This window comes from Rhyacophila brunnea, unplaced genomic scaffold (assembly GCF_057557595.1).
Source record: "Rhyacophila brunnea isolate RB1 unplaced genomic scaffold, BYU_Rbru_1.0 scaffold_3, whole genome shotgun sequence".
Classification (NCBI taxonomy): Eukaryota; Metazoa; Arthropoda; class Insecta; order Trichoptera; family Rhyacophilidae; genus Rhyacophila; species Rhyacophila brunnea.
This window is the reverse complement of record NW_028232965.1, coordinates 31,643,196-31,668,976: the sequence shown is the minus strand read 5'-3', so window position 1 is coordinate 31,668,976 and position 25,781 is coordinate 31,643,196. Positions and strand designations below refer to the sequence as shown.

The window sequence follows — 25,781 nt, the reverse complement described above, 5'->3', positions numbered from 1 at the left end:
TGAACAGATGCGGATGCCTCCAGTTAGGAGATCGAATACTATCGATAAACTCTCAACATAATCTGACAGCAGTCGCTGCGAATGATATCCTGCAGAAGATAAATGATACATCGTCTACTAAGCATCTGTATATCACGACAGAATTCAGTATGGCTGACTCGGTAGAGGCGTCCAGTGGAGTGTTTAATGTAAAACTCGCTAAAAACGGAGCCGGCCTAGGAGTAACAATAACAGGTACCAAACGATCTTCAGCATTCGTTGTGTAATCAATAAATTTTATTAACTAAACTAAATGTATGTCAAATTTTGTATATAATGCAATAGCTACCTACCGGTTTAATTGCTTTTCTATTTTTTTAAGGAAACAAACAAAGAGGAACCAATTCTGAGGAGCCAATGATAATTTCTAATATAAAGGTCGGATCAGTTGCGTACCGTAGTGGAACTCTGGCTGTCGGTGACCAGCTTATAGCGATAGACTCGCAGCCTCTGCATAACCTTTCCTTGGTAATTTTGAAACAGTGTAATCAATATCAGCAAATATTATATTATGATGAAATATGTTACTAATGAAGATATGAATTACAGGATACCGCTTTCGAAATTCTTCAAAACTTTCCTGATGATATCATAACGCTGACGGTGAGAAAAACTGATAAGAAATATGACTGGTCAGATGTCAGAATGAGAAACGGCAACATTTCATATGGTTTGAACGAACCAACCCCGTCGATCAATTCATCTTCCAAATCTGGAAGCGCTTACTCACACACATTACAAATGAAAAATCAACAAAACCAATTCACAAACCTGAAACGAGAACTGACAGAAGAAAGAAGTGTTCAGATGGAATTGAATGACAGAGAAACCGTTTTTGAACTAGAACTAGTGAAACACAATGAAGGCCCTCTCGGTTTAACTATCGCTGGCAGTGAAGATGCGAGCACACCAATAGTTCTCAGTGGATTAGTGAAAGGTAGATACATTTTATATCAGCTACTCTATAATATTTAAAACAACACACAAAAAATCTGCAATGTTTTTCTGTTATGCTAAATTTTTGCTTCATTCCCGTATGCCAGACGATCCACATGTGCTAATACAGTGACAATATATATTAATAAAATTAAGGAGCGGTCCGGTACTCCAAACATTAAGTCTCTATACAACGTACCTAAAAGAAAACAAAGGATAGAGAGGGCCAGGGATTGAATCTTTCAGATAGAGTCCCCTAATCATTAGGGGACTCTATCTGAAATATCTGCAGCGGTCCCCAACTTTTTGGACCTCGCGGACCACTAAACTCAAAATCTTAAATCCCACGGACCACTACCATGTATTTTTTCCACACTTGTTAAAAATTCGATACGTCAATATAATGATAAAATATTTATTTTTTTTCGACCATGTCCGATCCTAATAGGATCAAATGAGCCTCCACAGAGTAGAGGTTTGTATTAACAGATTTTTTTTTACGAGAAATGGATGTCAGCCACTTGCTCAACCTATTAGGTCCATACCCTGACACACACACATATTGAAAAACAATATGTGTACTTGCCAGACCCAGGATTCGAACCTGGGACCCACGGCATGATAGTCCAACGCTTATGCCGCGCGGCCACCGTGGGCATTATAATAAATTAACTTATTAACACAGATATTCATTACGAAAAATGCAAAAAAAAAAAATACATTTTAAATTTCATTTTATTAAAAAAGAATCAATACAACCATTAAATATGAATTCTACGCCGACATAGAGGTGCATAAAAGATTAATTACAGGTAACAGAAAGATAATCAATGTGACCTTTGTTGTTGCTTGTCTGAAACAAGCTTGTGTAGCAAGTCTTGGTTCCAATAACTTTTAATAAGTACGAAAATTGCAAATGTATTCAAATTACTCTGCGGACCACCAAAATTCTCTCACGTACCACCGGTTGGGGACCGCTGCCCTAATGGATAGTTAGGCTGCCGAAGGGAGCCCATTAGCTTTTTCTATACTCTCATATCCAATACTTTTCATGAATAATTTTATTTTCCTTAGGACAATGAACTATTATTATATGTTATTTAATATTTTTCAGGAGGTTTGGCTGAGAGGTCCGAGGTATTGCAGATAGGTGATCGCATTTTATCAATAAACGGAGAAAGTGTGAATCGAAAACCTCTGTCAGACGCAATAAAAATGCTCCAAAATTCATCGCATAGGGTTCTACTGAAGGTATCTAGAAAACCAAGCAGTAAGTGAAACTAACATAATTAAAAACTTACCATTGCAATATTCGAAACAATTAATGAACATAATAAAATTTTACAGAAGCCGCCACATCAAAAATGACAATACCTGTGAAAATAGAAAATGTAGAATCATACGGAAGTAGAGATTCTAATACGTTCACAAATAATTCACAATCTAGTCCCGGGCTCGCTTCCATCGATAGCGCTGTAGAATCTTGGGATAGTCAACCGACTATTTCAAACGTAGCCAGAGATAATACAACAGGTGATTACTACATTCACAACTACAATTTTCCAAAAAATGATTTTTCATGACACTACAACCGATGGCGGGTCTTGGCCTCTTCCATAAACTTCTTTCACCTTGGACGATCCAGCATCGCCTCTTTTCGGCTGTTTTGACTGAGCATTCTTAAATCTGTGACCTAATCCAGTTACCACAATTTCACCTTTCGAGTCTTCTCTTGTCCTCGGGGAATATGTACATTGACCACGTTGCTGGTAACTCCTCCGACAGTGACGTCAACCTTAAGTAGACTTAGAATGCTGTCCTCTCTTATTTTTAGTTTAAAATTGTCTGTAAGTTTGTTAGGTACCTACCTGCTTAGTACTTACCTCTCTGATACCTACTATGATAGTAAATGCCTAGTTAAAAATATGCTGGTATTATATTCAAACGATAACTCACCATCATCAGCCTGAATCTATCCACTGCTGGATGAAGGCCTCTCCAAGCTGATTCCACTTCTCTAGGTCCTGTGCATTGCGTTGCCATGTACTTCCGCAGAACTTTATCATTTCATCGATCTAAACGAATAACTAATACACATCGAAACTATAACTAATACACCATAATACACTATTACAGAACTGGATGAAGCATCACAGCAATCTGAAGGGGACCTATTGAAAGCTGCTAACGATAACAGAATATCATATTTACCAACGGATGAAAACAAATTATTGGCTTCCGGTTACAGAATATCTGACGCTGGCTCGTGCGATATGAACGAACTCCAAATGCCAAATTACAGCTTCACAAATACATTGCGGACATTCAAAACTGATAATTCTTGCAGCAACACGAGAATCAAATTCAACGACCGATTCAATATAAATAACCAAAATTTTGAAGGGTTAAACAATTTTGAAACACCCCCAAACAGTAATAATCATAAAGTCAACTATTGCGATGATAATGCAGATTTCTTCTGCAAGTTTGACTCAAAAGAAGGAAGTTGTAAATCAGATAATTCCGGACACAAACAATACAACTTGAATCCGCCTGAACTTAAATCATCATTCATAAAGGCTCACGATAATACGTCAGATGGCGGTTCAAGCAGAGGTAATAACGGATTCCACATCATGGAGAATGGCATGCATGGAAGAAATAATGAAGCACACAACTTCAATGCTTTAAATATTGGAAATTATCAATTACCGACAACAAGCTACCAACTTAATTCAAGTCAAAACTATGACTCAGATATTCCAGGTAGAGATTACAATCTTTTTGAATAAAATGTCTTTCTTTGTAATATAATATACAAATTATGTTGATGATTATTTTATTACAGGCTTTTATAATATGGAATCGGTGTCCAACCAAGGAACAATTCACCATGTAACACTTTATAAAGATGTGATATATGATGACTATGGATTTTCAGTATCGGATGGACTTTATGAAAGAGGAGTGTACATAAATCGCATCAGGAAAGGAGGACCTGCCGATATTGTCGGCCTTCTTAAACCATATGATAGAATTTTGCAGGTATTAACGAAGCCATGCTAATGTTAACCTTTCATTAATAATTATCATTATTATAATCATTCAAGCATCAATGGTGGAATTGCATTTCATTACCTTTTTGTCCAGGTTAACGGGACAAGAACTGTGGATTTTGATTGCTGTCTTACAGTACCATTAATCGCCTCAGCTGGAGACAGAATCGAGCTTATTTTACAAAGACTTAAGGTAGGAAGATATACTTATGTACCATAAAAACAATTATTGATGAGGAAAAAATTGTATTCTTATTAAATACTTGATATCTTTAATGTTCATTAAAATTTTCAGGACTGCAATTCATGGAGTGAAGATAACAATTCTAACATAATGGAAACAAGTAGTATTGTGACAAAGACTATTTGAGTCACGGGTATAGATAGAGGATTGAAGAAACCTTCAATGAATGATTAGTGGTATTATTGTATTATCGAAAGGGTCAAATAAATTAAAATAAAAGTTGTCATAATAGTAAAATCAATAATGCCAAAGGTAAACTATGGAAATCATTCTAGAATCTACTACTCCTAACTTAACTAATATATATTGAACCTTGTTGTCATTGGTAGAGTTAGCGGTAGCGTACACTAGCACATTTACTATCCAAACTGCTCTACTCTACCTGCGTTGGTAGAGTACACATGCACATACATATTAAAGTTAAGTTGTGTCATCGAAGGTCGAATATCTCTTTCTCACTCGCTCATGTGTCAATTTCATTGCTCGTCTCGCACATTTTTGAAATAATACATAAAAATAACGGAACAGGTGTCATCATCATGAACACTAACCACTAGTTCGTGGAAATCAGTGGAGGGGGAAGGCGAGTCCCTATCCCAGGGTACAATCATATTCTACTTTACCAACTACGTTTTCACTGGTTGAATTACGACAGTCAGTATTTGCCAAAAGTACTTCTACGCTGCACGAATTACACAGGGTATATTTAATTAATGTTACCATTATTATTTCCAACTGCTCTTACATGAAGCCTATTGCATCCTCGGCATCGCTCTAACTACATCTTATTTTCTGTCAAAACTATCGAACTTCATGCTTACATGGTATGTTTATAACTCTACTATAATGAAAACAAGGCTTTAAGTATGAAAAAAGTATTTCACTAATAACTTATTTTGTTTTCTAAGAATGCCTCTGTGAAATTATATTGGAAAAAAACCATTAATCACTCACCCAATAGATTGCCTATTGCGATAGAAAATATGATAATTTTAACAATAATTATAATAAAAGTACATATTTTAATATTAGATTCATTATTACTGACCACTTCCATGGAAACCACGGCAACTCACCTTAAATGTATTGAAGAGCCTTCTTTCTACCTTATACATGATATTTTTAGACATTAAGTTAACGATATGATAAGCATTATTCATATTAAAATAAGTATAATTTTTAAGTATCATAGGTTTATTATGTAAAGTGAAAAATGCATAATAATATTTATATTTTAACACATAGTTCTGATTTCATATGCCTAATGTTACTTAAACAAAATATGTAAATAACATAATAAATTTGATGTAACCCATCAACATATTAGAAAAATTAGTGGCTATTCTTAATTAAGTTATTAGTGTTTGATGTTGTGCTCTATTTATGTAGTAGAAAATTAAATCATTATGAATTGTAATAATATAGAATAATTTTCAACTGACTGCAAACTTATTACAATCAAATAGGTAATTTACCATTAGGCGCATAACTAATATTTTATAAAGAATACCTATTGTAAGAAACTGACCAACTAATTTCAAAATACTACAAAAACAAAATTTATGGAATTAAAATATTGAATAAGTAACATCTTATTATTTGACAATTCATTATTTATTGTTTCATAAATACATAACAGTTCATTTTTCACAAAAATAATATATAAGAATAGTACACATTAGGAAAAGTTACCATAATCAGACTTTACGGCGCACCCATCGCCAATTTTCATGTCTAAAAACATCAACGGGTATAAATGTCCCAATGTCGCAATGTTCTTCTGAATTATAACCCTCAAAGTATCCGTATAATATGGTGATGGTACAGATATGCTTGGATCTCGCCAATGTAGGCCTACAAGAAGATAATTAATTATTTAATAACTCATGTATAATAATACACATAGAGAACTTATCTAGGGATATGTACTAAACACCTAATGTAATACTTGAATGAGTGAACATAGAATACTGATGGTAGTTGTTAAAAGATTGTCATATTCAGAACAACAATGGATCAATTGACTTTAAACAATTTCTACATCAAAATGAGTGGACAGAACATGACTGAATGACCGACTCTAAATCAGTCAAATGAGAGTCTGAATACCGCTGCTGAATCAAATTCACCTGGGGGTTAAGCCAATGTCTAACCTGCTAATCCCTAGTAAAGTAGTGATCAAGTTTGGTATTTTACCTTTTTTTAAATCAAAAGTTTGAATGTTGTTATAATTATGGTATTTACAGTGTCTCGGTAAATATTTTGACATAATATGGAAACTTCAATGTGATATTTTATGATTTACCTGATGCATCACACGTAAAAAGTGCAGGAGAGGGCACATTATCTCTCGTATAATTCCATACAGAGTCCCTCAAAATTTGCACGATCTGAAAAGTATTTCCATATTCAATGTTGGTATGTGTTTGCACTTTTATAATATTTTTTCAATACTGTTTAGAGGACGATGTTACCAAAAAATCAAGGATCAAGATAAGAATTCCAAATAATATTTACATTGAATATGTATTAATTACGACATGGCAAAAAAATTTTACTAAAATAATCTGATTCTAGTATTTCATTAGGCAATTGTAAATTTTTCAAGATACTTGAACATAAAGAGGTATAATTTCAATATTCACACAATACACTTCATGCTAACATAATAGGGGTGTGATAATAATTATGGTCCTAATTACTAACCTCAATTGGTTTTAAGTGAGGAATCATCTTACTGATGTAATTGAGAGGCGGGGGCAGCAACTGTCCTCGGCACATAATGTCTAACAATTGTATTGTGACTTCATTCAGGCTGTCTTCGTCGCTGCCTACATATTTATCTACAATTATTTATTGAATACGCAATATAGTAGAGTTCATTAAAAAAAAAACAATAACGTATTTCCTAATAAGTTTTTTTAATTTTTTATCCATAACTTTAAGTTAATCATATTTTATATTTATATCATGAATACACAATATTGTAATGAATTTAAAATCTATAATGGCTATTTCCAAATTTCAACTTACATTCAACATGTTGCAATCATACAAAAACATAAAATAACAATGATCGTATAAAATGGGATTGGTACACATACATATCTGGTCCAGCGGCCGTAGGAACCAACCTCTATTTTTTGACAGCAGCATAGACAACTAAACTTTATGGGTGTACGTGGACAATGCGTAAAAGTCATACATCTGAATGAATTGAATTAATATTAAATTAACTGAAAACGATATCCTATTATTTCAGATATTTTTCTATTGACAACAAATTACAATAAAAACACTGCGACTTTACAATAATTTTAAAACAAAATATGAGAAAATGGATTACAAAAGCATACATGTGATTCTATCGTAATATATTATAAAAACAAAAAATATCTGAAATAATCATACATGTCGTCATCTTCACTATTAACCATTAATTTAATTCTTTTAAATACATTTTCTAAAACTGTGTACACAAAGATAAATTTGAGCTCATAAAATATTTACCATAATGATTATCATAGGTAATTTAATTTAATATACTATCTTAAAGGGCTGTTGTGCTGATAACAGCTTCATTTTTCTTGGATTTAATGGGTATCAAGCTGAGTTGCTGTTTTTATGATGTTGTCAACTTGTGTGTACACCACAGCTGTTCAAATTTATAAAATGGCAAGGGACATTATTTTGTTCAGAAATGAATTTTAGAGTATTTTTCAATACAGAATCTCCACAGATGCCATTTCTTTTTAAATTGCTTCATTTTCGAAATAAAATAAACATCCAAAAACCTACCAACTAGCCTTTCTGGTTAACAAAATAGTTACACAGTATCCAACAAAAACAATTTTGAAACCAAGTAAGGGTGGGGTGCAAGTATTGCTAGGTTTAAATTTCGGATTGTGGCATTCTTTCATATTAGATTATGATATTTTTGTTGGATTATGGCCACACTGTGATTTGAAGTAGACTTTTGTTTCATTCAATACACCCAGGGCCTTTTTTGTCATGCCAGCGAAAGATCCTGGACTGGGGGCCCACTTCAGGATGTCGGGGCTACAACTTTAGTTGTTTATTTTTAATTTTCATTTGTGTTTGTTTGTTTAATTTTTATACGCTTCGTGGCATAGGAAAAGTTTAAATGATATTTGAATATAATTTTCTTTAGAGGTAAGAAGTTTGGCTAGAAGTGAGTTCCGTGACCCTGAATACACCTAATACTAATACTGATAAACATAAATTGTTAAGTGGATGCACATTATTTCACCGTGTAATAAGTACAGTGATGTAATTACCCAGGTCTTTGGAAATTTCTTGTTGAATTAATATTACTACAGTGAAACCCCGATTCTACGGTTTTCAAAGGATCCTACGGGATATACAAATTTTTTTTTAAAAAAAAGCTCATTTTTCTCCTGGATTTTTTTCGACGTCTTCTAGTTTTCTTCATGGGGGGCATTTTAGTTGCGATTTATAAAAATTCGTGATACAAGATGCGAGGCAAGGCTGAGCACCGACCAATTTGTGCAAACAAAGCAACACAACTGAATGGTCTGTATGTATGTACAATTCTACGACAGCGAAATGAAAAATATTCAACAAAAACGGTCAATCGGGATAATATTTGTGACGGGACCATAATATTTAGACGATAGATAGAGGAAAACGATAAATCAGGGAACGGTTAATATGGGATTATTTAACATTGTTCTTATGGGTGTTTGGTGAGACACGATCCGTGCAGGAACACGATTTATGCGAGAACGGTAGATCGGGGTTCCACTGGCATGACATCTACCCTATTAAATATATAATTTATTTGAAAACATAAAATTTTTAATAATCTAAGGTTTCAAATAAAATGTATTGATTTGCTAATCCATTAATAATTCTTATATATTGGATACCATATTAATAATAATTAGCAAGGGCTATAATACAGTGCTAAAAATGAGAAAACCTTTTTTTTATTTGATATATCGATAGGATATTTAAAATTCCATATAATATTACATATTACTTATATTTTTTATGATAATTATAGCAATGGGATTCATAAAAACACATTGTTTGGGTTTCCTTCACATTTTTTTCTGCAGCACCTAATATGTCTGCCCCTAATATACCAGTTCCAGTAAAATGTCATATTTTATTACAGTTATTTTGATTTGATTCTTTGGTTTCAGACACTGTCAATTGAATACAAAAATAAAAAATACATATTAAGGCGATATACTAGAGGCACCTAGCGGAAAAATACATAGCTTGCAATTTGAGATATCTTTTTTGATAATTTACAATTTGTAACTGTGTTACATTTAAATAAAAAAGAGTTTCAAGTTATACACATTTAAAACTATTAAAACTATGAATTAGTCCAAAATCTCTACGTCAAAACATAGAAAACTTAATAAACTAAATTTTAATAATAAATATGACCATACAATACAATGTAATAATAAGATGGGGTCCTGCAACAAATTCATATTTTATTACATTTTTTTACAATTGTAAGTTTATCTTTGAATTAAAATAAAAAATATTTTTCTTTTTAATGTTTTCAGATACATATTTATTAATTAACACAGTTGAAATTTATTGTAAATTATCATAAAAATGTCTCAAATTGCAAGCTTCGTATTTTTCCGCTAGGTGCCTCTAGTAGGTAGAGACATCGCCTTAAGTATATAATTGTCAATAATAATAATAATAATAATAAACCTGATTTAGCTCCATATTGATGTATGAGAGTTGCAGCTATAGCTCTCAGTAATACAGAGCAGTAGCACAGAGCAGGACAAAAACTGCTGACGAGGCGGATAAGATGCCAAACCAGAGGGTAACCATCAAACACTTGCCTGATATAAAGTTCACGCTCAATGCTTACTTGCTGCAAAAAATAATCTTGAAAGTTAACAATAACAGAAAATAGACATTTTTGTAGTAAGATACATATTCCATTTTTTAATAGAAGCAAAGTAGACAATCAACGGTGAAGACTAAATACTAAATGATTGCTTAATGTTCACCTTGACTCATAAAAACATAAAACTAAATATTATAATACCTACAAGGTTACAAGACAAGGAAATACACTACAAATTGGATCTGTGATTGTAACTGTATGAATATAGGTAATTAGCACCACCCTTTGGAGAAATGAAAAAGATTCAGTTTCAAAATAAAAATAATATTGAAGAAAACAAATTCAGTTTATACTATGATTATCAGTGGCGAAGGCTCCATACTAAGCGATTATTTAAAGCTTACCTTCTATTTTCAAGTATTTAATTTAAATAAATAAATATCTATATTGTCTAGGACTAGGTTATAATAAAAATATTGATTGTCATCTATTGTCGGTATTTAGAAGTAGAGCGTTTAATTTAGTCAAGTTTCGAATCAAAAATAAATGACGGAACGTCATAACGTGAGTGCTATTTTTAGAATTATGTCGATCATAATCCAAGCCGAATTTTCTACCGCAATTCAGTTGCCAACTTCATACATGTCTGCGTTTTTGTTCCAGACTTGGAAGCGTTACAGGACAAGCTTACGCGCTATGTTGATTTGTTTATTGTCGATGATTATCATTTTAAGCAAATAATAAATAATAAGGTGATTAAAAAAAATTAACTATTGTGTTCGATCACATATTATAATTTATAAATTGTTATTAAAAATAAATATTGTATTAATTCGCGATTATTATTTAGGTTACTTCAGTCATAGACAAACATAACATGCTATTCACAGTTCATGTCATATTGACATTTCAAAGCGGTGATAAAGTTTTATTTTATAATACAAAATTCAGTGTATTACTGCGTTTTGAATGTGGATAAATTATCTCATATTGTACCGAAATCATTCGCCAGGGCTTTTAATATATAAGTATTTATTAAATTGTCTAGTGTCCTGATCGAAGATGTGCGAAAGATTACATTTTAAAAAAATCATTCCCGAGTTTGACGTTTCGTCAAAAATTAAAAATTATCAAAGCTTGACCTTCCAAGGGTTGATTTAGATTTGAATACAGCAAAAAAACTTATATTAGACATTTTCACAACAATTTATATGATAAATATTTGTTTTTAACTTGCAGCTATACATTAAACAAACATTTTTGTTGGCGATGCGTATTGTTTGCTAAAGAAAAGTCTGCGTGGAATAATTCTACTGCCATAAGTGATTTAAATAATTTGACAAATTCAGCGGTGAAACCAATGACCAGTGTGTCGTTGTCATTAGTGTGCACCTATTCATCAGTAGTAATATCGTAAGTATTATCTTCTTATTTCCCGTAAGTTACCTGACAAATGTGCTCTTTTTCTCTGATCTCCACAGCTTACCTCTTTCCAAAAGTCACCCTTCGCTACTGATGATTATAATATGATGGAATAAATTGCCATACGTACTTGGCGTTACTAAATAATGCTGATATAATATAACACATTGATCAATGCCTAAATGTGCAGTCATTCTATTCATTTGTTACCTGCAATCCGACAGACTTCACGACTGATTTATATAGATAAAAATAAGTCACCTTTCTTAACATACCTTGGTAAAATCTTCATCGGGCCATGGCAAACCATTGTACATAACGTCTGGAGAAACTAATTCTACCAATAACAGTGACACCGAAGTCATACCTTCAAGAACTTTACCGTTTTCTTCCTACAAAAAAAAGCATCAAAAAGTCATACAAAAAAACATATTGTTCTCAGAAATATACAGTATAACCCCTATTTTACGTTTTTTAAGGGACTGGAAAAAAAAAACCTAATTGGAGGGAAAATGTAAAAGGGGGGTATTGAAAAAAAGAACATTAAAATTTTATGTTTCTAAAAAAATAACGTTTTATTAAAAAACAACATTCAATTTAAATTTTTATTGAAAAAATCATGTACATATGTATATTAGTTTGTTGCATTTTTGTTTTTTTGTTATGTAATTCTCTTTCAAGACTATATAAACATTTAAAAGTGTCATCTTGGATATCAGCAAAGTTTGTAAAGTAGGTTTTTAAACCCTCGGTGAACCTCATTGCTTCTTCTTTTGTTGGAATATCAACCTCGTCTTCATCAGACAGTTCTTCAGAAGCGCGCGTAACTTGCATATTTTGAATATTTCCGACGTAAATCGCGGGAAAGAAAGACGTAAATGCGGGTATTAAATGTACTGAAATACATCGGGACCGAAAAAATTACACGCAATTGCCGGGAAAACGTGAATACCGGGCACGTAAAAACGAGGTTATACTGTACTTGTAACACATCATACTATTTTAGTAGTACGATAATAAAATATATTACAATGTTGATATTTACTTACCATACAAGACATTATGGCACCTAAAAGAAGTTCGATTTCTCTGCTTGTCTTTGAAAGTGTAGCAACATTGGCATCGTCAACTGGTACATTCAATACTACAGCTGATGTATTAATCTTTCGGGCACCCTTTCCGATAATGCCAGCATGGAAAACTGATGTGTGACTTTGAGTTAACTGTGTTATAGGACCCTAAAAATGAATATATAACCGCATGATTAATGTTTTAGTTACCTTATGGTCACACAAAATTCTCCAACATTTGTATGTACTAACATCAGATGGATCATCATTTTTGAACATTTATTCTCACCTAGTATTTATTCACCAATGATTTTATCAATACATACTACGTTAGTAATATGTTCTTATAAAATTTACCTGTTTGTGATTTTGAAACATTAACAGTTCGTCTTTACTCTTTTCAAAGTTGGCATTGTTGTCCAGACTATCTTTGAAAAGAGCACCAAACAATTCGGCTTCCCTGAATAATGCGGTCTCGAGCAATTCTCTCAGCGCAACAGATCTTGCAATCTTATTATTGCCGCATGTTCTGCGGAATATCCTGAACGCTGTCTGTGTTCCCTTCAGCTGCTTCATAACCTCTACAATAAAGAATACACACCTTAATTGTATCGAATCATTTCATTCTATGATTGGGTGATTCAAAATTAGCGGTATCTACTAGTTAATCAAATAAAATATTTAAAAGAAATAACAAACACTAGTTATGATAGTAAATTTTTAGTCCACCCTTCATCCAAATTTTAATAATTACCTTTTTCATGTAAGCATCTAAAAAAATATTTGACATTGGCTTTTGTAATCTTCATAAGTATTTCAACATCAAGTAGGGAATTTTGATCGTTAGGAATATTAATGAGATCAATCATTGTGGCTATAGCGTGACAAATGCACATAGAGTTTTCACGTTTCATTTCATCTAGGCCATGCACTGCAAAATCGGCTATCGAAAAGCCAACAACAGACACTTGATCATAAAACACGCAAGCCAATTTTAGTAAATTCATTTGACTGACTTTGGTTATTGGTCTATTTTGAAGTTGAACCACTTTTCCCGTACTCTCCCATCTACAATAACACAAAATGATCAATTGTATTACATGATGACAATAATGTGCATGTAAAGGATGTAGTCAACAATGTGAACATACCTAAGAAGTGTAGCAATATTATTACAATATCTCTCCAGACATGTTTGTTTTCTGTAAGAATCCATTTTGTTATTGTCTTTTAAATATTCTTCAGCCATTGTGACTGCATTGACAGATTCTCGCAGAGCGTTTTCATGAGCCTGTTGAATAAGCGAAAGAGCCCTGTTTGATTCGGACATAGAGTCGTTGTCGTTACTCTCTAGAGTCACTCTCATGGAGAGCGTGCCTGATATTATTCTAGCCAATATCGCTAAGGTTCCATCATCACGTGAATTTTGCAACATGTAACTCACGATATTTATGAAAACTGAAGTTGATTGATAACCTTAAAACAAATAAATAATTTCATAAAACATCGATGTACCAATGACCATAAGTAAAAAATATGTTCAACAGTGGCATGCGATCCATAGATGCTGTAAATGCGGAGCATGCCCAAAAATACTCAAAAAATTGTAAGTATATATTATGTATTGATAATATTATTATGTATTAGGATAATATTATTATGTAGTACAATTTGAGTGCTTAAAGTCAGACAACGTTATCTACAAAAAAGTGTTTTTTTTTTTTTTTTTGAGGTAACGTTATTTTACATTTACGGCTACATGATAGTCAAACAACGTTATGTCAATCTTTTCTAATTTCTTATTAAATCGTCAGTAAAGTTTAACGTTAACTACATAAGTTACCCATGTTTTCATATTTTTTAAAAACTATCCCTATACATTTTAACATCATCATAAGCAAGATAAATGTACAATACACAATAAATTATAAAATATTAACATTAGGTTTTAAATAAACATTTCCCTTGTTGAGTTACAAGAATCTAAAATAACGATTTTTGGCTCTCCTCTAAAGTTGCACTTTTGTAGATAGTGTTGTTTGACACTAAGCCCTCGAATTGGGTAGTAAGAAAGAAAAAACACATGTAAAGTGTAAAGCTTACACCTTGTTTCAAGAATTGATTAGTTACAAAACCATTAGTGGTCCAAGTAGACAATGTATATAATACAGGCGGTCCTCGACTTTCGAACATTATTACATTGCTTAAAATTTACATTTTTGTTGATAACGCAAAAACTGTTCACTTCCATGCAGACGCTCCTCTCTCCTAAAAGGGTGGTATTCAACTATCTCTTGACAAGTTTATAAAGAAAACACCTGATTGCTAATACGTTAACTATATTATACCCATTGATAAATAAATATTTTAAAGTACACTTTTTGATGTTTTTTTTACATTCCTCCACTTTCGAACCAATTACGTGCGAAAGCCGAGGATTGCCAGTATGTATTTTTTCGACAGCATGCCCACTAACAAAAACCATTGCACACCTTAACTATATTCTATATTTATTTAGGAAAAAACTTTCAAGCTCACTGATCAGGATCGTAACTCTAGCGACAGCAGATTTTTCCAAAACAGAACCATGCAATATTTTTCTTCGTATGTTAACCATGTCAGAAGCAATACTATCTAGCAATGGTATTTTCACTTCAGTACTTCTAACATCAGTTTCCATTTTTTGTAGCAAGTGTTCTGTAAAATAACATGCAGTCAATAAATTTTTTTTTAAAACAGTTTATTTGTAGCGAAATTCCTTGTTTTTGCCAAAGAAATATGACATCTAGAAAATTGAAAAGATATTGAAAAAATCATGTTCATAATATTATCAAGTCTGAAAAAATATTTTATCTAATTATGCTCATCATAATTACGGTGAGGTAGAATATACGCTTTATAACTTTGCACTTTTTTCTACACTGATACGCTTCTTTGCCTGAATAACTCACATAAAATTAGATCAAATGATATTCACCAGTACTTAATAATAGATAATATTATGTAATACTTGAGTGCAAAGTTATGAAGTAGCAACTATAACTTGAATCAATAAAAGTCAAGGGTGTATTGTAATTTTTTTTTTAAATGTTTCTTCTTACCAAGCAATTCACGGCAAAATAAATTTTGAGGCGCCCAACCGAGAAGTAGTAGAAAAACAGGTGCCTGAGCTCTCAGACAGAGGGAAACTAAAGCTGCGCGTCCGTTTCCTGGCCCCAAACCAGGAATTCCCGGCCCACAAATCTTCACCAGCTTCTCCAACAAACCATCTGATGCTATTAACAATTCAATTCATTTTAACTATAATATCGAATCATGTCTGATAAATATATTGTTGTCTCACAAAAAATTAGAAAATCTCGATCACGATTCATACATGCATAAAATAAAAATGCAATATTGAAATAATACAGAATTCACTAATTTTGTTCGCACAGGTTATTAACAGGGTATACCAGTCATCTTTATCTATAATGTAATTAAATTATACACCATTTACAGCTTTTATTATATTGTGGTCTATACTTACTGGTAACATTGATATCTTTGGTTAGCGCTTTTAGAACAATATCTGATTTAGAAGCTAGTTGCATTAAATATGGTACAATGGCTCTTCTTCTTTCAGTGTCACCTGATTCAAAATTTAGGCTGTCCTGTAAAATAAAATAATCACAGTTCAATATGTATGTATTAAAATGCAATAAAATATAATGGAGCGGGATAGAGATACCTATTGTATTTATTTAACGTGGCAATAGAAGCACAGAAGAATATTTTTATTGTTAGATGTTGTAATGGGGCTCAGATAGTAGCAAACGAAATTACCTGTTTTTAGTGTGTTATAAGCGTTATCTGTTGCCATTTCTCGATGATTAAATTTTACAATAATTATACAACGGAAATATATTAAATGGGTTTTTGTACTTACCTCGAACATTTGAAGTAACGCTTCTCTGATATGAGGAAAATGAAGTGGAGTGAGATGAGTAAGTATTCCAACAACATGGTCAATATTCTGCGGAGACGAATTCTGAAGAGCCAACTCGAGAGCCCGAGGAACTACCAAAGATGGATCACAACGGCCCACATGACCCACCACCCAATCGCATTGACTGCTACCTGTTTGCATAATAATATAAAATTACATATTAAGTACAACTGCTTCCAATGTATAATCAATTATGTACACAATTGATTAAATCAAAACTTCATAGGCTTCGATAGCGCAAAATAAGCATCAGGAGGTAAACAATCATAATTAACTTGACAATAAATTAACATAATTTTATTGTTCATAACATATTCCTTACCCAACATCATATCAATGCACCTCACTCTATCGACACCATCTAAACGACTTAAACAAACTGTCGCCACATTCAAGAGACACCTGACAGCTTCGCAGTTCTGTAGTACCGATGCTGCAAACACAATATGAAGCGGGTACTATAATTTTCCATACATAGGTCGCAAAATTAATTATCAATACTAATACCCCGTTTACAAATGCATGGATTTACTGCTGACAGTATGTATTATCACAGCCATAACAAAAAAATGCACATGTAAACACGTATTATCATGCAAATTGCTAGATTGCTTACACAGGTCAAAAAAATGCAGAAGCTTCTGAATTTTCACGCGACAATTGGACTGTGCGATATCTGCGCCTGCCTAGTAGAACGATAGTGGCAAACCTACTGGTAAAAAAACGAACTAGGTACACCGCACAGACTCATTTTGAGGTTATCCGATTTTCACAACCTGCCAAATAGTACCAAACAATGACAATATCACGTCTCGCTTACTCTTGAAGAATGAGATTGCACTTTTACGTGTAAAAAGTTATTATCACGATCAGGGACGGCTCTTGTAAAGGAGCACAAGTGCAGTGCACCTCCGTGTTAAGATTAAAAGACGATATCCAAAATATAATAACATAATAATGTATATGAGTTAGCCAGTTTAAAAGTTCCCGCGCATTCCTTGCAAAAAATACTACCGACTTCAGCGCGCGCGTTCCGAAACCGCATTTTTATACTTGGTGTGCATATTCGAGATAAAACCGCCTGAAACTTATCTGTGGCGTCATACCAATACGAATTTCACAGTGAAATCGTTCGTGACGCATTCAAATATGGGATATTTTAACCGTTAAATGTTCGTGTTCTCCCCCGCTCAAGATTGTCGAATCACTGCTTCGGCTGTTACGTACGAACATTACCGAATACGAATATCTCCTTGAAATGTTCGCGGTCACAGTGGTCAGTACGCGAATCTTTTTTGTATTAGGAAGTTCGTTAACTATTTACAGCATTGATTAGTGAGTGAATAATGTCGTTTTCAGTTGAATATATTAAAGACAATCGTCGCGATTTTTCAAAACAACTGGAAATTAAGGCTGCGGGACGCCCCACACCAAGTTTAAATTTAATTCAAAAGTGTACAGTTAAAGGCAAAGTGATTAATCGAAAATTTTACGTGGAAATGTATACAAAAGTGCCATGGTTATGCGGTTCTTCATATCTAAATACTGTTTTATGTTTTCCGTGCCTTTTATTTACAGGTGAATCAAGCTGGTCAGAGTCTGGGGTGAAAGATTTAGTTCACCTATCAGATAAAGTGAAAAAACACAGTAGTTCTGAAAAACAAATTTTAAATGAAATGCAACTTGCAGTGTTGGGAGCATTAGATATTCGATCTCAGTTAGACGCCGGGTATCGTTTGTCAGTGAAAAAATTTAATGAACGCGTAGACAATAATCGATATATTTTATCCAGGTTGATTGACTGTGTGAAATTCTGCGGGGCATTTGAATTAGCTTTGAGGGGACACGATGAATCCGTAGATTCAAATAATCCAGGGGTGGATCGAGGGCTTATTGATTTTGTCTCGGAAATTGATATTGCAATGAAACAACATTTAGATAGCAATAATATTTTAAAGGGTATATCAAAAACAATTCAAAACAATATTTTAGATTCAATTTTAGAGGTTTGTCGCAATGAAATAAAACATGAAACATCGCAAAGTAAGTTTTTCGCGATCCAGGCGGATGAAACCACGGATGTAGCCACAACTCAACAATTAGTTTTGGTAGTTAGGTACGAATTACGCGGACAAATACATGAACGTTTCTGGAAATTTATGACGCCGAAAGATCATACAGCGGTAGGTATTGCATCTGAAATTTTCAAAGAACTCGAACTTCTCGAGATTAAACAAACCCAATTAATCGGGCAGAGTTATGATGGTGCAGCCGTTATGAGCGGGCGACTAGGTGGTGTACAGGCTTTGATAAAAGCTTCGTATCCATACGCACACTTCATACATTGTTACGCCCATCAATTAAATTTAATAATGGAAAGAAGTGTTTCCGCTAACACAATGGTCCGAAATTTTTTTGCTAATTTACGAGTATTTCCAGTTTTTTTTCGAGATCTGCGAAAAGAACTGATATTTTGAAAGAAATAGTTAATAGAAAAATACCATCAGCACCGACAACGAGGTGGAATTTTAATATAAGAACGGTAACTGTTGTGCACACTTATCGCGAACAGTTAAATGAGTGTATGGAGCACATTTTAGAATCAGTAAATTTAGACGCTGATACTATAAACCAAGCTGGAATGCTGTTACGATATTTAAACGACGATAATTTTAATTATCGGTTAGATTTTTTTGCCAAAATTATGCCCCACTGCGATATACTTTTTAAGCAACTTCAGTCGAGATCAAAAGAAGTATTAGAGATTAATAAAGATATTGAACATTTTACACTTGCTATTCAAAATATTCGGGAAAATAATACGCTACAAATTCAGCCCACGAAAAAATGTCGACCGAATGATTTATCACATTCTGTAATATGTCATGAAGTATGCGATACGATAGTGAACATTTAGTAATATCTAAATTGTTTTTTAGTGAAAAATTTCGCGATTACCATAAAAAATTTCCAATTATAGATTTTAATACGGCAATGGCAACATACGATTTTATTGACAAATTGAAACTTAAAAATGAATTAATTGTTTTATACAGTCGAGAAGATTTTTACGTCACCGATGGAGCGTTATCCATACTACAGCTATTCACAAATAATAATTTACTCGGAGTATTTAGTGAAAGCGTTAAGCTATTGCAAATAATTTGTACAATACCGATGACGTCAGTAGAAAGTGAGCGTTGCTTCTCAACTTTAAAAAGGATTAAGTCATTTATAAGAAATACCATGTCTCAAGATAGGTTAAATGCTCTTGCGATGTTAAGTATCAAAAAAAAAATGATATCGTCAATGTCGGACTTTAATATTCGTGTAATCGACGTATTTTCAAGATCCAAAAATCGGAGGATGGACTTCTTGCATAAATAGGTGAGTCTTTTTTTGCACTCCCTAATATTCTTGTCACCAGCCGCCACTGATCACGATAGTTTAAAATACATACTATTGGTGCAAGTAAATTCATGCACGTATACAGGCGCTATTGGTCAAGGAATTGGCTCTTATGGCTAAAACTTTTTAACAAATTCTTCACAACAATTTTACTATAACAAATAACTACAATAGACCCATTTGACTATACAATAGGTAGGTATATATTATTTCTAGTGGCCGTGCAGTCTTCTTTATTTAAGAACCATAAAAAACGCTACTTCAGACCGAGAAACTGTGAGTATACTTACTTGGACAGTTGGCATTGCGGCCGGCAATACCCTTCAATAGGTTAATACTCCATGGAGCCAAAATTGGAGACCATGGTGGTTCTAACTCACACAATGCCGGAGCAATCATTAATACCGCTTCCATCGATCGGTTTCCTGCACCAGATTCATTCTATAATAAATGTATGAAAAGATCGATATGATAAACGGAAATAAACACACCTATGGCTTCGTAGATTATTGCAAATGGTACAAAATAACATACCTCATATTCATTATGATTTATAAATTTTCCAACAGCATCGTGAACTACTATAGAAAAATATTCCAATACAGCTTCTCTGGCGGCAGGAAATGACCGCAACAGGTTTATAGCAGTTTTCGTAAGATCTAAAACATTTTGTAACCCTCCCCTCGTAGCCCCGAATATAAATGACCGCAATTCGGTCAGAGGATCAACCATTGTTGTATTGAGTGGAGGCATTATTCTTATGAACTATGCGCCTCTGTCTATAAAAGTATTAAAGATACTTATTAATAAAACATACAATTAAACAAGAATGGTAAATCATATTATTATTTTGCCCGACAGTGAATACAAGAATTGTATATTGTCTGACAGTCCACAGCATACAGAATTGTCCATAGATAATAATTAGACCAGTGCTGCCATCTTTTCGAAGTAGAATATTATAGTATTTACGGGAAAAATATAGTACGCGTTGTCATCACTGTTGAAAAAGTCTACCTAGGTTTTTTGTTTCTCAGAAAAAAATTACGGAGAATTTGAGAAACTCCGAGACCCCTTTTTATTAAGTACCTCTTCCTACCAAAAATGCTTATCGAAAAAATCAAGGATTTCTTTACGTTTTTCGAGCAATTATTTTTCCAAGTTCTCCAAATCTTTTTATATTGCGAAATTATACCTAGTACTTTGCACAAAGAGACTGGACTCCTCATTCATCTTCAATCTCTTTGGCTTTGCACCAATTTATCGAACGAAAATATCGAAATTTTAGTACTTTTAAAATATTTTTCCGATATTCAAAATTAGGTATAGTATTTTGGGCGTACCTACTATTGCTGGCCACAGACGTACAGTTTTCGTAACAGGTTGAACATGTGAGTTAATACGTAATGGCGGCCATACAATTATCTTTAGTAGATAATCTGCTGCGCCCATAGATGGACAGTTTTCGCCCTGCCAGATGTGTGCCAGGTTCAAACTGCCAGCAAGCCCCCACTCCCGTGTTTTTTGTAAAACTGTTGGAATTTCAACTAGCCGAAAAGGTACCTGTTTTATATCGTACATAGTACGCAGACCAAAATTATATTACAAATCGTCACCGTTTTAGCAAAACCATCTATGTGTCGCTTTTATCAAAAATGACTTTTAAATACCGTGTCATTCATTATTTTTTTCTCTATAGGCCAGTAAAATGATCTATGTGTTGGGTAAACTCGCTCCGAAGTTATTTCTTAAAATAAAAAACAACGGTTCACAAAAACAACTATGTGTATATTATAGTAATACATATCGTCGTTGAAACTAGAAAATTGTGTAACTCCGTTTTAATCGAAAATTGACTTTGAATGCCATCTAGTGGCCGTTGATAATATCTATCCGTCTTGCAAATTTTGTAATTCCAGAAAAATTGTATCATTGTTAAATCATGGATGATTTCACTCCAAAACCATACATTTGTATAGGAAACCATAATGTTTTTTGTCTCTCCTGTAAAGTAGTGTTTTTGGAGTTACACAATTTTCTAGTTTCAACGACGATATGGTATTTTGCTGTTGTAGAACTCGACTACTTAGGAGAAACGCTACTGGTCGGATCACTGTACTGCGCGCCGTCGGTGCACATCGATGAATCGCTGACCGGCATGAGCAGGCTAATGAACACTTCAAAGGGTCACAGGATGTTACTCAGAGGCGACGCAAGCGCAAAGAGCATCTGGTGGGGCAGTCGACGTACTGATAGCAGAGGCGCAGCCGTGTCAGATTTTTTAGCCCAGCACGACCTGTGGGTCTATTCTATGCTTATCGACCGCTAAAGTGATAAAGTGATAAATATTATCAAACTTAGGGTAGGTTTGTATCAAAATATTAGCACTTATTGTAACAATTACACGAAGCTGGGTTTATTGTTGCAATAAGTGCTATATTTTAACAGCACCTATCTTGCTGCTGTTAACATATCGCACTTATTGCAACAATAAAAACCAGCTTCGTGTAATTGTTACAATAAGTGCTAATATTTTGATACAAACCTACCCTAAGTTTGATACTATTTATCAATTTAGTGTTCGATAAGTATAGAATAGACCCACTGAACGTATTAAACGAGGGTACTGTCCCAACGTTTGAAACGATCAGAGGAACTCGTAAGCTGGAAAGCTATATTGATATTACTGCGTGTTCCAACGCTCTGCTCACCAGAGTTAAAAATTTGAGAGTATGTCGTGATGCAGCGTTGGGATCCACAGGGATTACAGGCCACAGATAGCTACGCTGCAAACAAAACTTCAAATGTCAATCAACAGCAACCAGGTTTGTTTAAGACGTCCAAGGCTAACTGGATAGATTTTGGGCTTGCACTTATTTCCCAGATTCAGGATCGCGGTATCACTGTAGATAGTTTGGATAGCGTCGCAGACGCACATGAGCTCGAAAACATTGTCAAAGAATGGTCATTGGCGAACGAGTCGGCATGCGAGAGCACGATGGTGCGCTCTTCGGGCGAAGGATTCCAAAGAAAAAGTAATCCATGGTGGAGTCCTAAACTGGATACATTGAAAACGGCTTTTAGAGTAGCAAGGACAAAATTCCGCAATTCAGGCGTGGTTCGACGGCCGTTCACTCGACAGATTTTTGAAGCCACAAAGAATACGTATGAAACTGCGATTGTGGAAGCGAAATTAGAAAGCTGGAAGAGCCATTGCTCGGCGCAGGGAAAAGAGAATGTATGGTCTAGTCTTCAGAGATTGCTCAAAAGTAAGGCGTTCAAACCGCCTGAAAATCTGACAATCAACGGTCGCATGACCTCTTCGGCTCTCGAATCTGCAGAGGCTTTTCTTGCGTATTTTTTTCCAGACGACAATATAGCAAACGAAACGGAGCAACAGACATTGATCCGAAATGCTGCCTCGATTCCTTCATAGGAAGATGACGACGAGAACTTCACTCTCGAGGAGGTCGAAAGAACAATGAGGCTGTTTAATCCAGCTAAAGCTCCGGGACACGACAGCTTTACGGCGGATATCTGTCTCAATTCATTCTTAACTGTTCCTAGTATAGTTGTCGCTCTTTATAATGCTTGTTTGCGAATTGGTCATTTTCCAAAAATCTGGAAGGTAGCTAGAGTGGTGGTCATTCCCAAACCGGGAAAGGACGACTACGCTAACGTCTCGTCATATCGGCCCATCGGATTGCTGCCCGTGTTCGGTAAAGTACTCGAAAAATTATTTATTAATCGAGTTTCCTGGAAACTTCAGACTAAACATCTGCTCAGCGAATACCAATACGGTTTCACCCCTCAAAAAAGTACTGAAGACGCGCTTCATGCAGCAATTGATAGAATCAAGGGGGCTAACCGCAATGGTCAGCTCGTAGTGGCGGTATCTTTTGATATCAAAGGCGCGTTTGACAACGCATGGTGGCCATATCTTCTTCAACAGTTGAAATCTAAAAATTGTCCCGCTAACATTTTCAGGCTCATCAAAAACTACCTATCCGACCGAGAAGTCTTCGTCGAATATGCTGGAGCATCTGCTACCAAAGAGACATCAAAGGGATGCATACAAGGTTCGTCTTGCGGCCCTGTACTGTGGAACATAGTTCTCGACGATCTTCTTTCTATGTCGTTTCCTGAAGGTGTACACGCACAGGCTTTTGCTGATGATGTATTGCTGATTATGGAATCCAAAGAACTTGGTTCTCTAGAAACCATGACTAACAGCGTGTTGGAGAGCGTCGAGGCCTGGGGAAGGAAGGTCAAACTGTCTATCTCCGCGGAGAAAACGAAAGCCTTATTTTTTACTAGGAGGCGCGTCTCTCCGCCTTCGCTGGTGATAAGTGGGCAACCTCTATCTTTTTCTAGGGATTTTAAACTTTTAGGGGTAGTAATCGATGACAAACTAAATTGGTCAAAGCACGCGGACAGCATCTGCAAAAGAGCAGCGGTGACTTCACTCAAACTAGCAAGAATGGCCAAACCCACATGGGGTGTATCTTCTGAAGCTCTTCGAATACTCTACACTTGTGCTATTGAGCCTATGATCACGTATGCGGCCAGCATATGGTATGAAGCTGCCAAACGGAAAAACATAGCAAAAAAAACTCAATACGGTTCGGCGAGCACTAGCGATACGAATATGCAGAGTTTACCGCACGGCTTCACTCAATTCAACGCAAGCCCTAGCATGACTTATGCCTCTAGATTACAGAGCCAAGAAGGGCGAGGAGGGCCTCGCAGGTTTTCTGCCTGACGACAGGCTTTACGAAAAACCGGTGGACTATAGAAGGCTGCCACACCCGGCTAGACTATTTTCTGAAGTGGTTTCTTATCCTGCAACGTTGGAAAGCAACGAATGCAATAACATGCCGATTTTCACGGATGGGAGCAAAATTTATGGCGGTACTGGTGCAGGGTTTTTGGCATACATTAATGGCGGCGAGATAGCGGCTCGTAAGTACCGCCTTGCCAGCTATTGTACGGAAATGCAGGCCGAACTCTATGCCATCCAATGCGCTCTGGAGTGGGCAGGCTCAGATCCAATCCAACGAAAGCTCACCGAAAACCATAGTATTTGTATGTATTCGGACTCCAAAAGCTCAATCCAAGCAATTGGAGATCCCTTGTCTACTAATCCGATTGTATTTTCTATTCACAGCGAGTCCGCAATACGGAGACGGCGCCACCCCGAGGTGAACTTCAAGTGGATAAGGGGACACACTGGGATAGAAGGAAATAAAAGAGCCAACAAATTGGCTCGGCATGGTGCCTCTGAACCCAAGACCACGATAGCTTATGACAAATTTCCTCTGAGCTACGCGAAAATTACAATTTTAGATATGGTGAAAAACGAATGGAACTCACGATACATAAACTCATCGACAGGTGAGTTGACCCGAAAGTTTTTACCTTCAATTTTAGCAGCACGAGACGTCAGGGTGCATAAGGGGTTGTGTTTTGAGATGACTCAGATTCTTACAGGTCACGGAGTCATGCGAGCATACCTGCACCGGTTTAAAATAACACCTGATGGAAAGTGTCCATGCGATGACGGAAGCGACCAGGACGTCCTACATTTACTCCTAGATTGTCAAATTTTTAGCAAGGAGCGGCACAACCTGAACTTTTTATTACAGATGGCAGATGCGGACATTCGAGACCTTCCGGGAACCATGGCAAACGAAGCCGGAAGAGATGCACTTTTTAATTTCTGAATTGATGTAATAAAAAGAATAAAAAT

At 34.9% G+C, this 25,781-nt stretch overlaps 2 protein-coding genes across 4 annotated transcripts in view; one reads left to right on the top strand and one right to left on the bottom strand.

Moving 5' to 3' along the window:
* Window positions 1-5,469, top strand: part of Grip (Glutamate receptor interacting protein) — a 40,404-nt gene extending 34,935 nt beyond the window's left edge. The window contains exons 8-16 of one of the 2 annotated variants that reach the window (XM_085953078.1): window positions 8-234; window positions 362-507; window positions 589-976; window positions 2,090-2,245; window positions 2,323-2,508; window positions 3,112-3,741; window positions 3,824-4,020; window positions 4,126-4,224; window positions 4,327-5,469. In XM_085953078.1, the coding sequence (XP_085809204.1) occupies window positions 8-234; window positions 362-507; window positions 589-976; window positions 2,090-2,245; window positions 2,323-2,508; window positions 3,112-3,741; window positions 3,824-4,020; window positions 4,126-4,224; window positions 4,327-4,401 (2,104 nt within the window). In that variant the 3' untranslated portion in view covers window positions 4,402-5,469. The remainder of the gene's footprint in view (window positions 1-7; window positions 235-361; window positions 508-588; window positions 977-2,089; window positions 2,246-2,322; window positions 2,509-3,111; window positions 3,742-3,823; window positions 4,021-4,125; window positions 4,225-4,326) is intronic. The other variant, XM_085953079.1, reaches the window with a different exon arrangement.
* Window positions 5,470-5,817: 348 nt separating this feature from the next.
* omd (integrator complex subunit 5 omd) lies at window positions 5,818-20,933 on the bottom strand. Of its 2 annotated transcripts, none has more exons than XM_085953082.1 (16): window positions 20,567-20,933; window positions 20,323-20,473; window positions 16,947-17,057; window positions 16,565-16,755; window positions 16,166-16,289; window positions 15,738-15,911; window positions 15,175-15,333; window positions 13,788-14,112; window positions 13,391-13,704; window positions 12,994-13,217; window positions 12,616-12,804; window positions 11,842-11,958; window positions 10,000-10,168; window positions 6,982-7,106; window positions 6,581-6,665; window positions 5,818-6,129 (listed from the first exon to the last, which is right to left on the bottom strand). In XM_085953082.1, the coding sequence occupies exons 1-16, from the start codon at window positions 20,783-20,785 to the stop codon at window positions 5,954-5,956; spliced, it is 2,853 nt and encodes a 950-aa protein (XP_085809208.1). In that variant the 5' UTR covers window positions 20,786-20,933; the 3' UTR covers window positions 5,818-5,953. The 2 variants fall into 2 exon arrangements, with proteins under 2 accessions (XP_085809208.1, XP_085809206.1); XM_085953080.1 differs by having other exon boundaries at window positions 5,878-6,129; window positions 6,982-7,118.
* Window positions 20,934-25,781: the final 4,848 nt, after the last annotated feature.

What these genes read in the sequence shown, in the direction of transcription:
- omd (XM_085953080.1), bottom strand. Translation starts at nt 20,785, where the DNA reads ATGCCTCCACTCAATACAACAATGGTTGATCCTCTGACCGAATTGCGG. An exon ending in CGTTACTTCAAATGTTCGAG is followed by an intron (nt 16,290 to 16,564) that starts GTAAGTACAAAA and finishes TTTATTTTACAG; the next exon opens with GACAGCCTAAATTTTGAATC. An exon ending in TCAATATGGAGCTAAATCAG is followed by an intron (nt 7,119 to 9,999) that starts GTTTATTATTAT and finishes AAATAATTGTAG; the next exon opens with ATAAATATGTAGGCAGCGAC.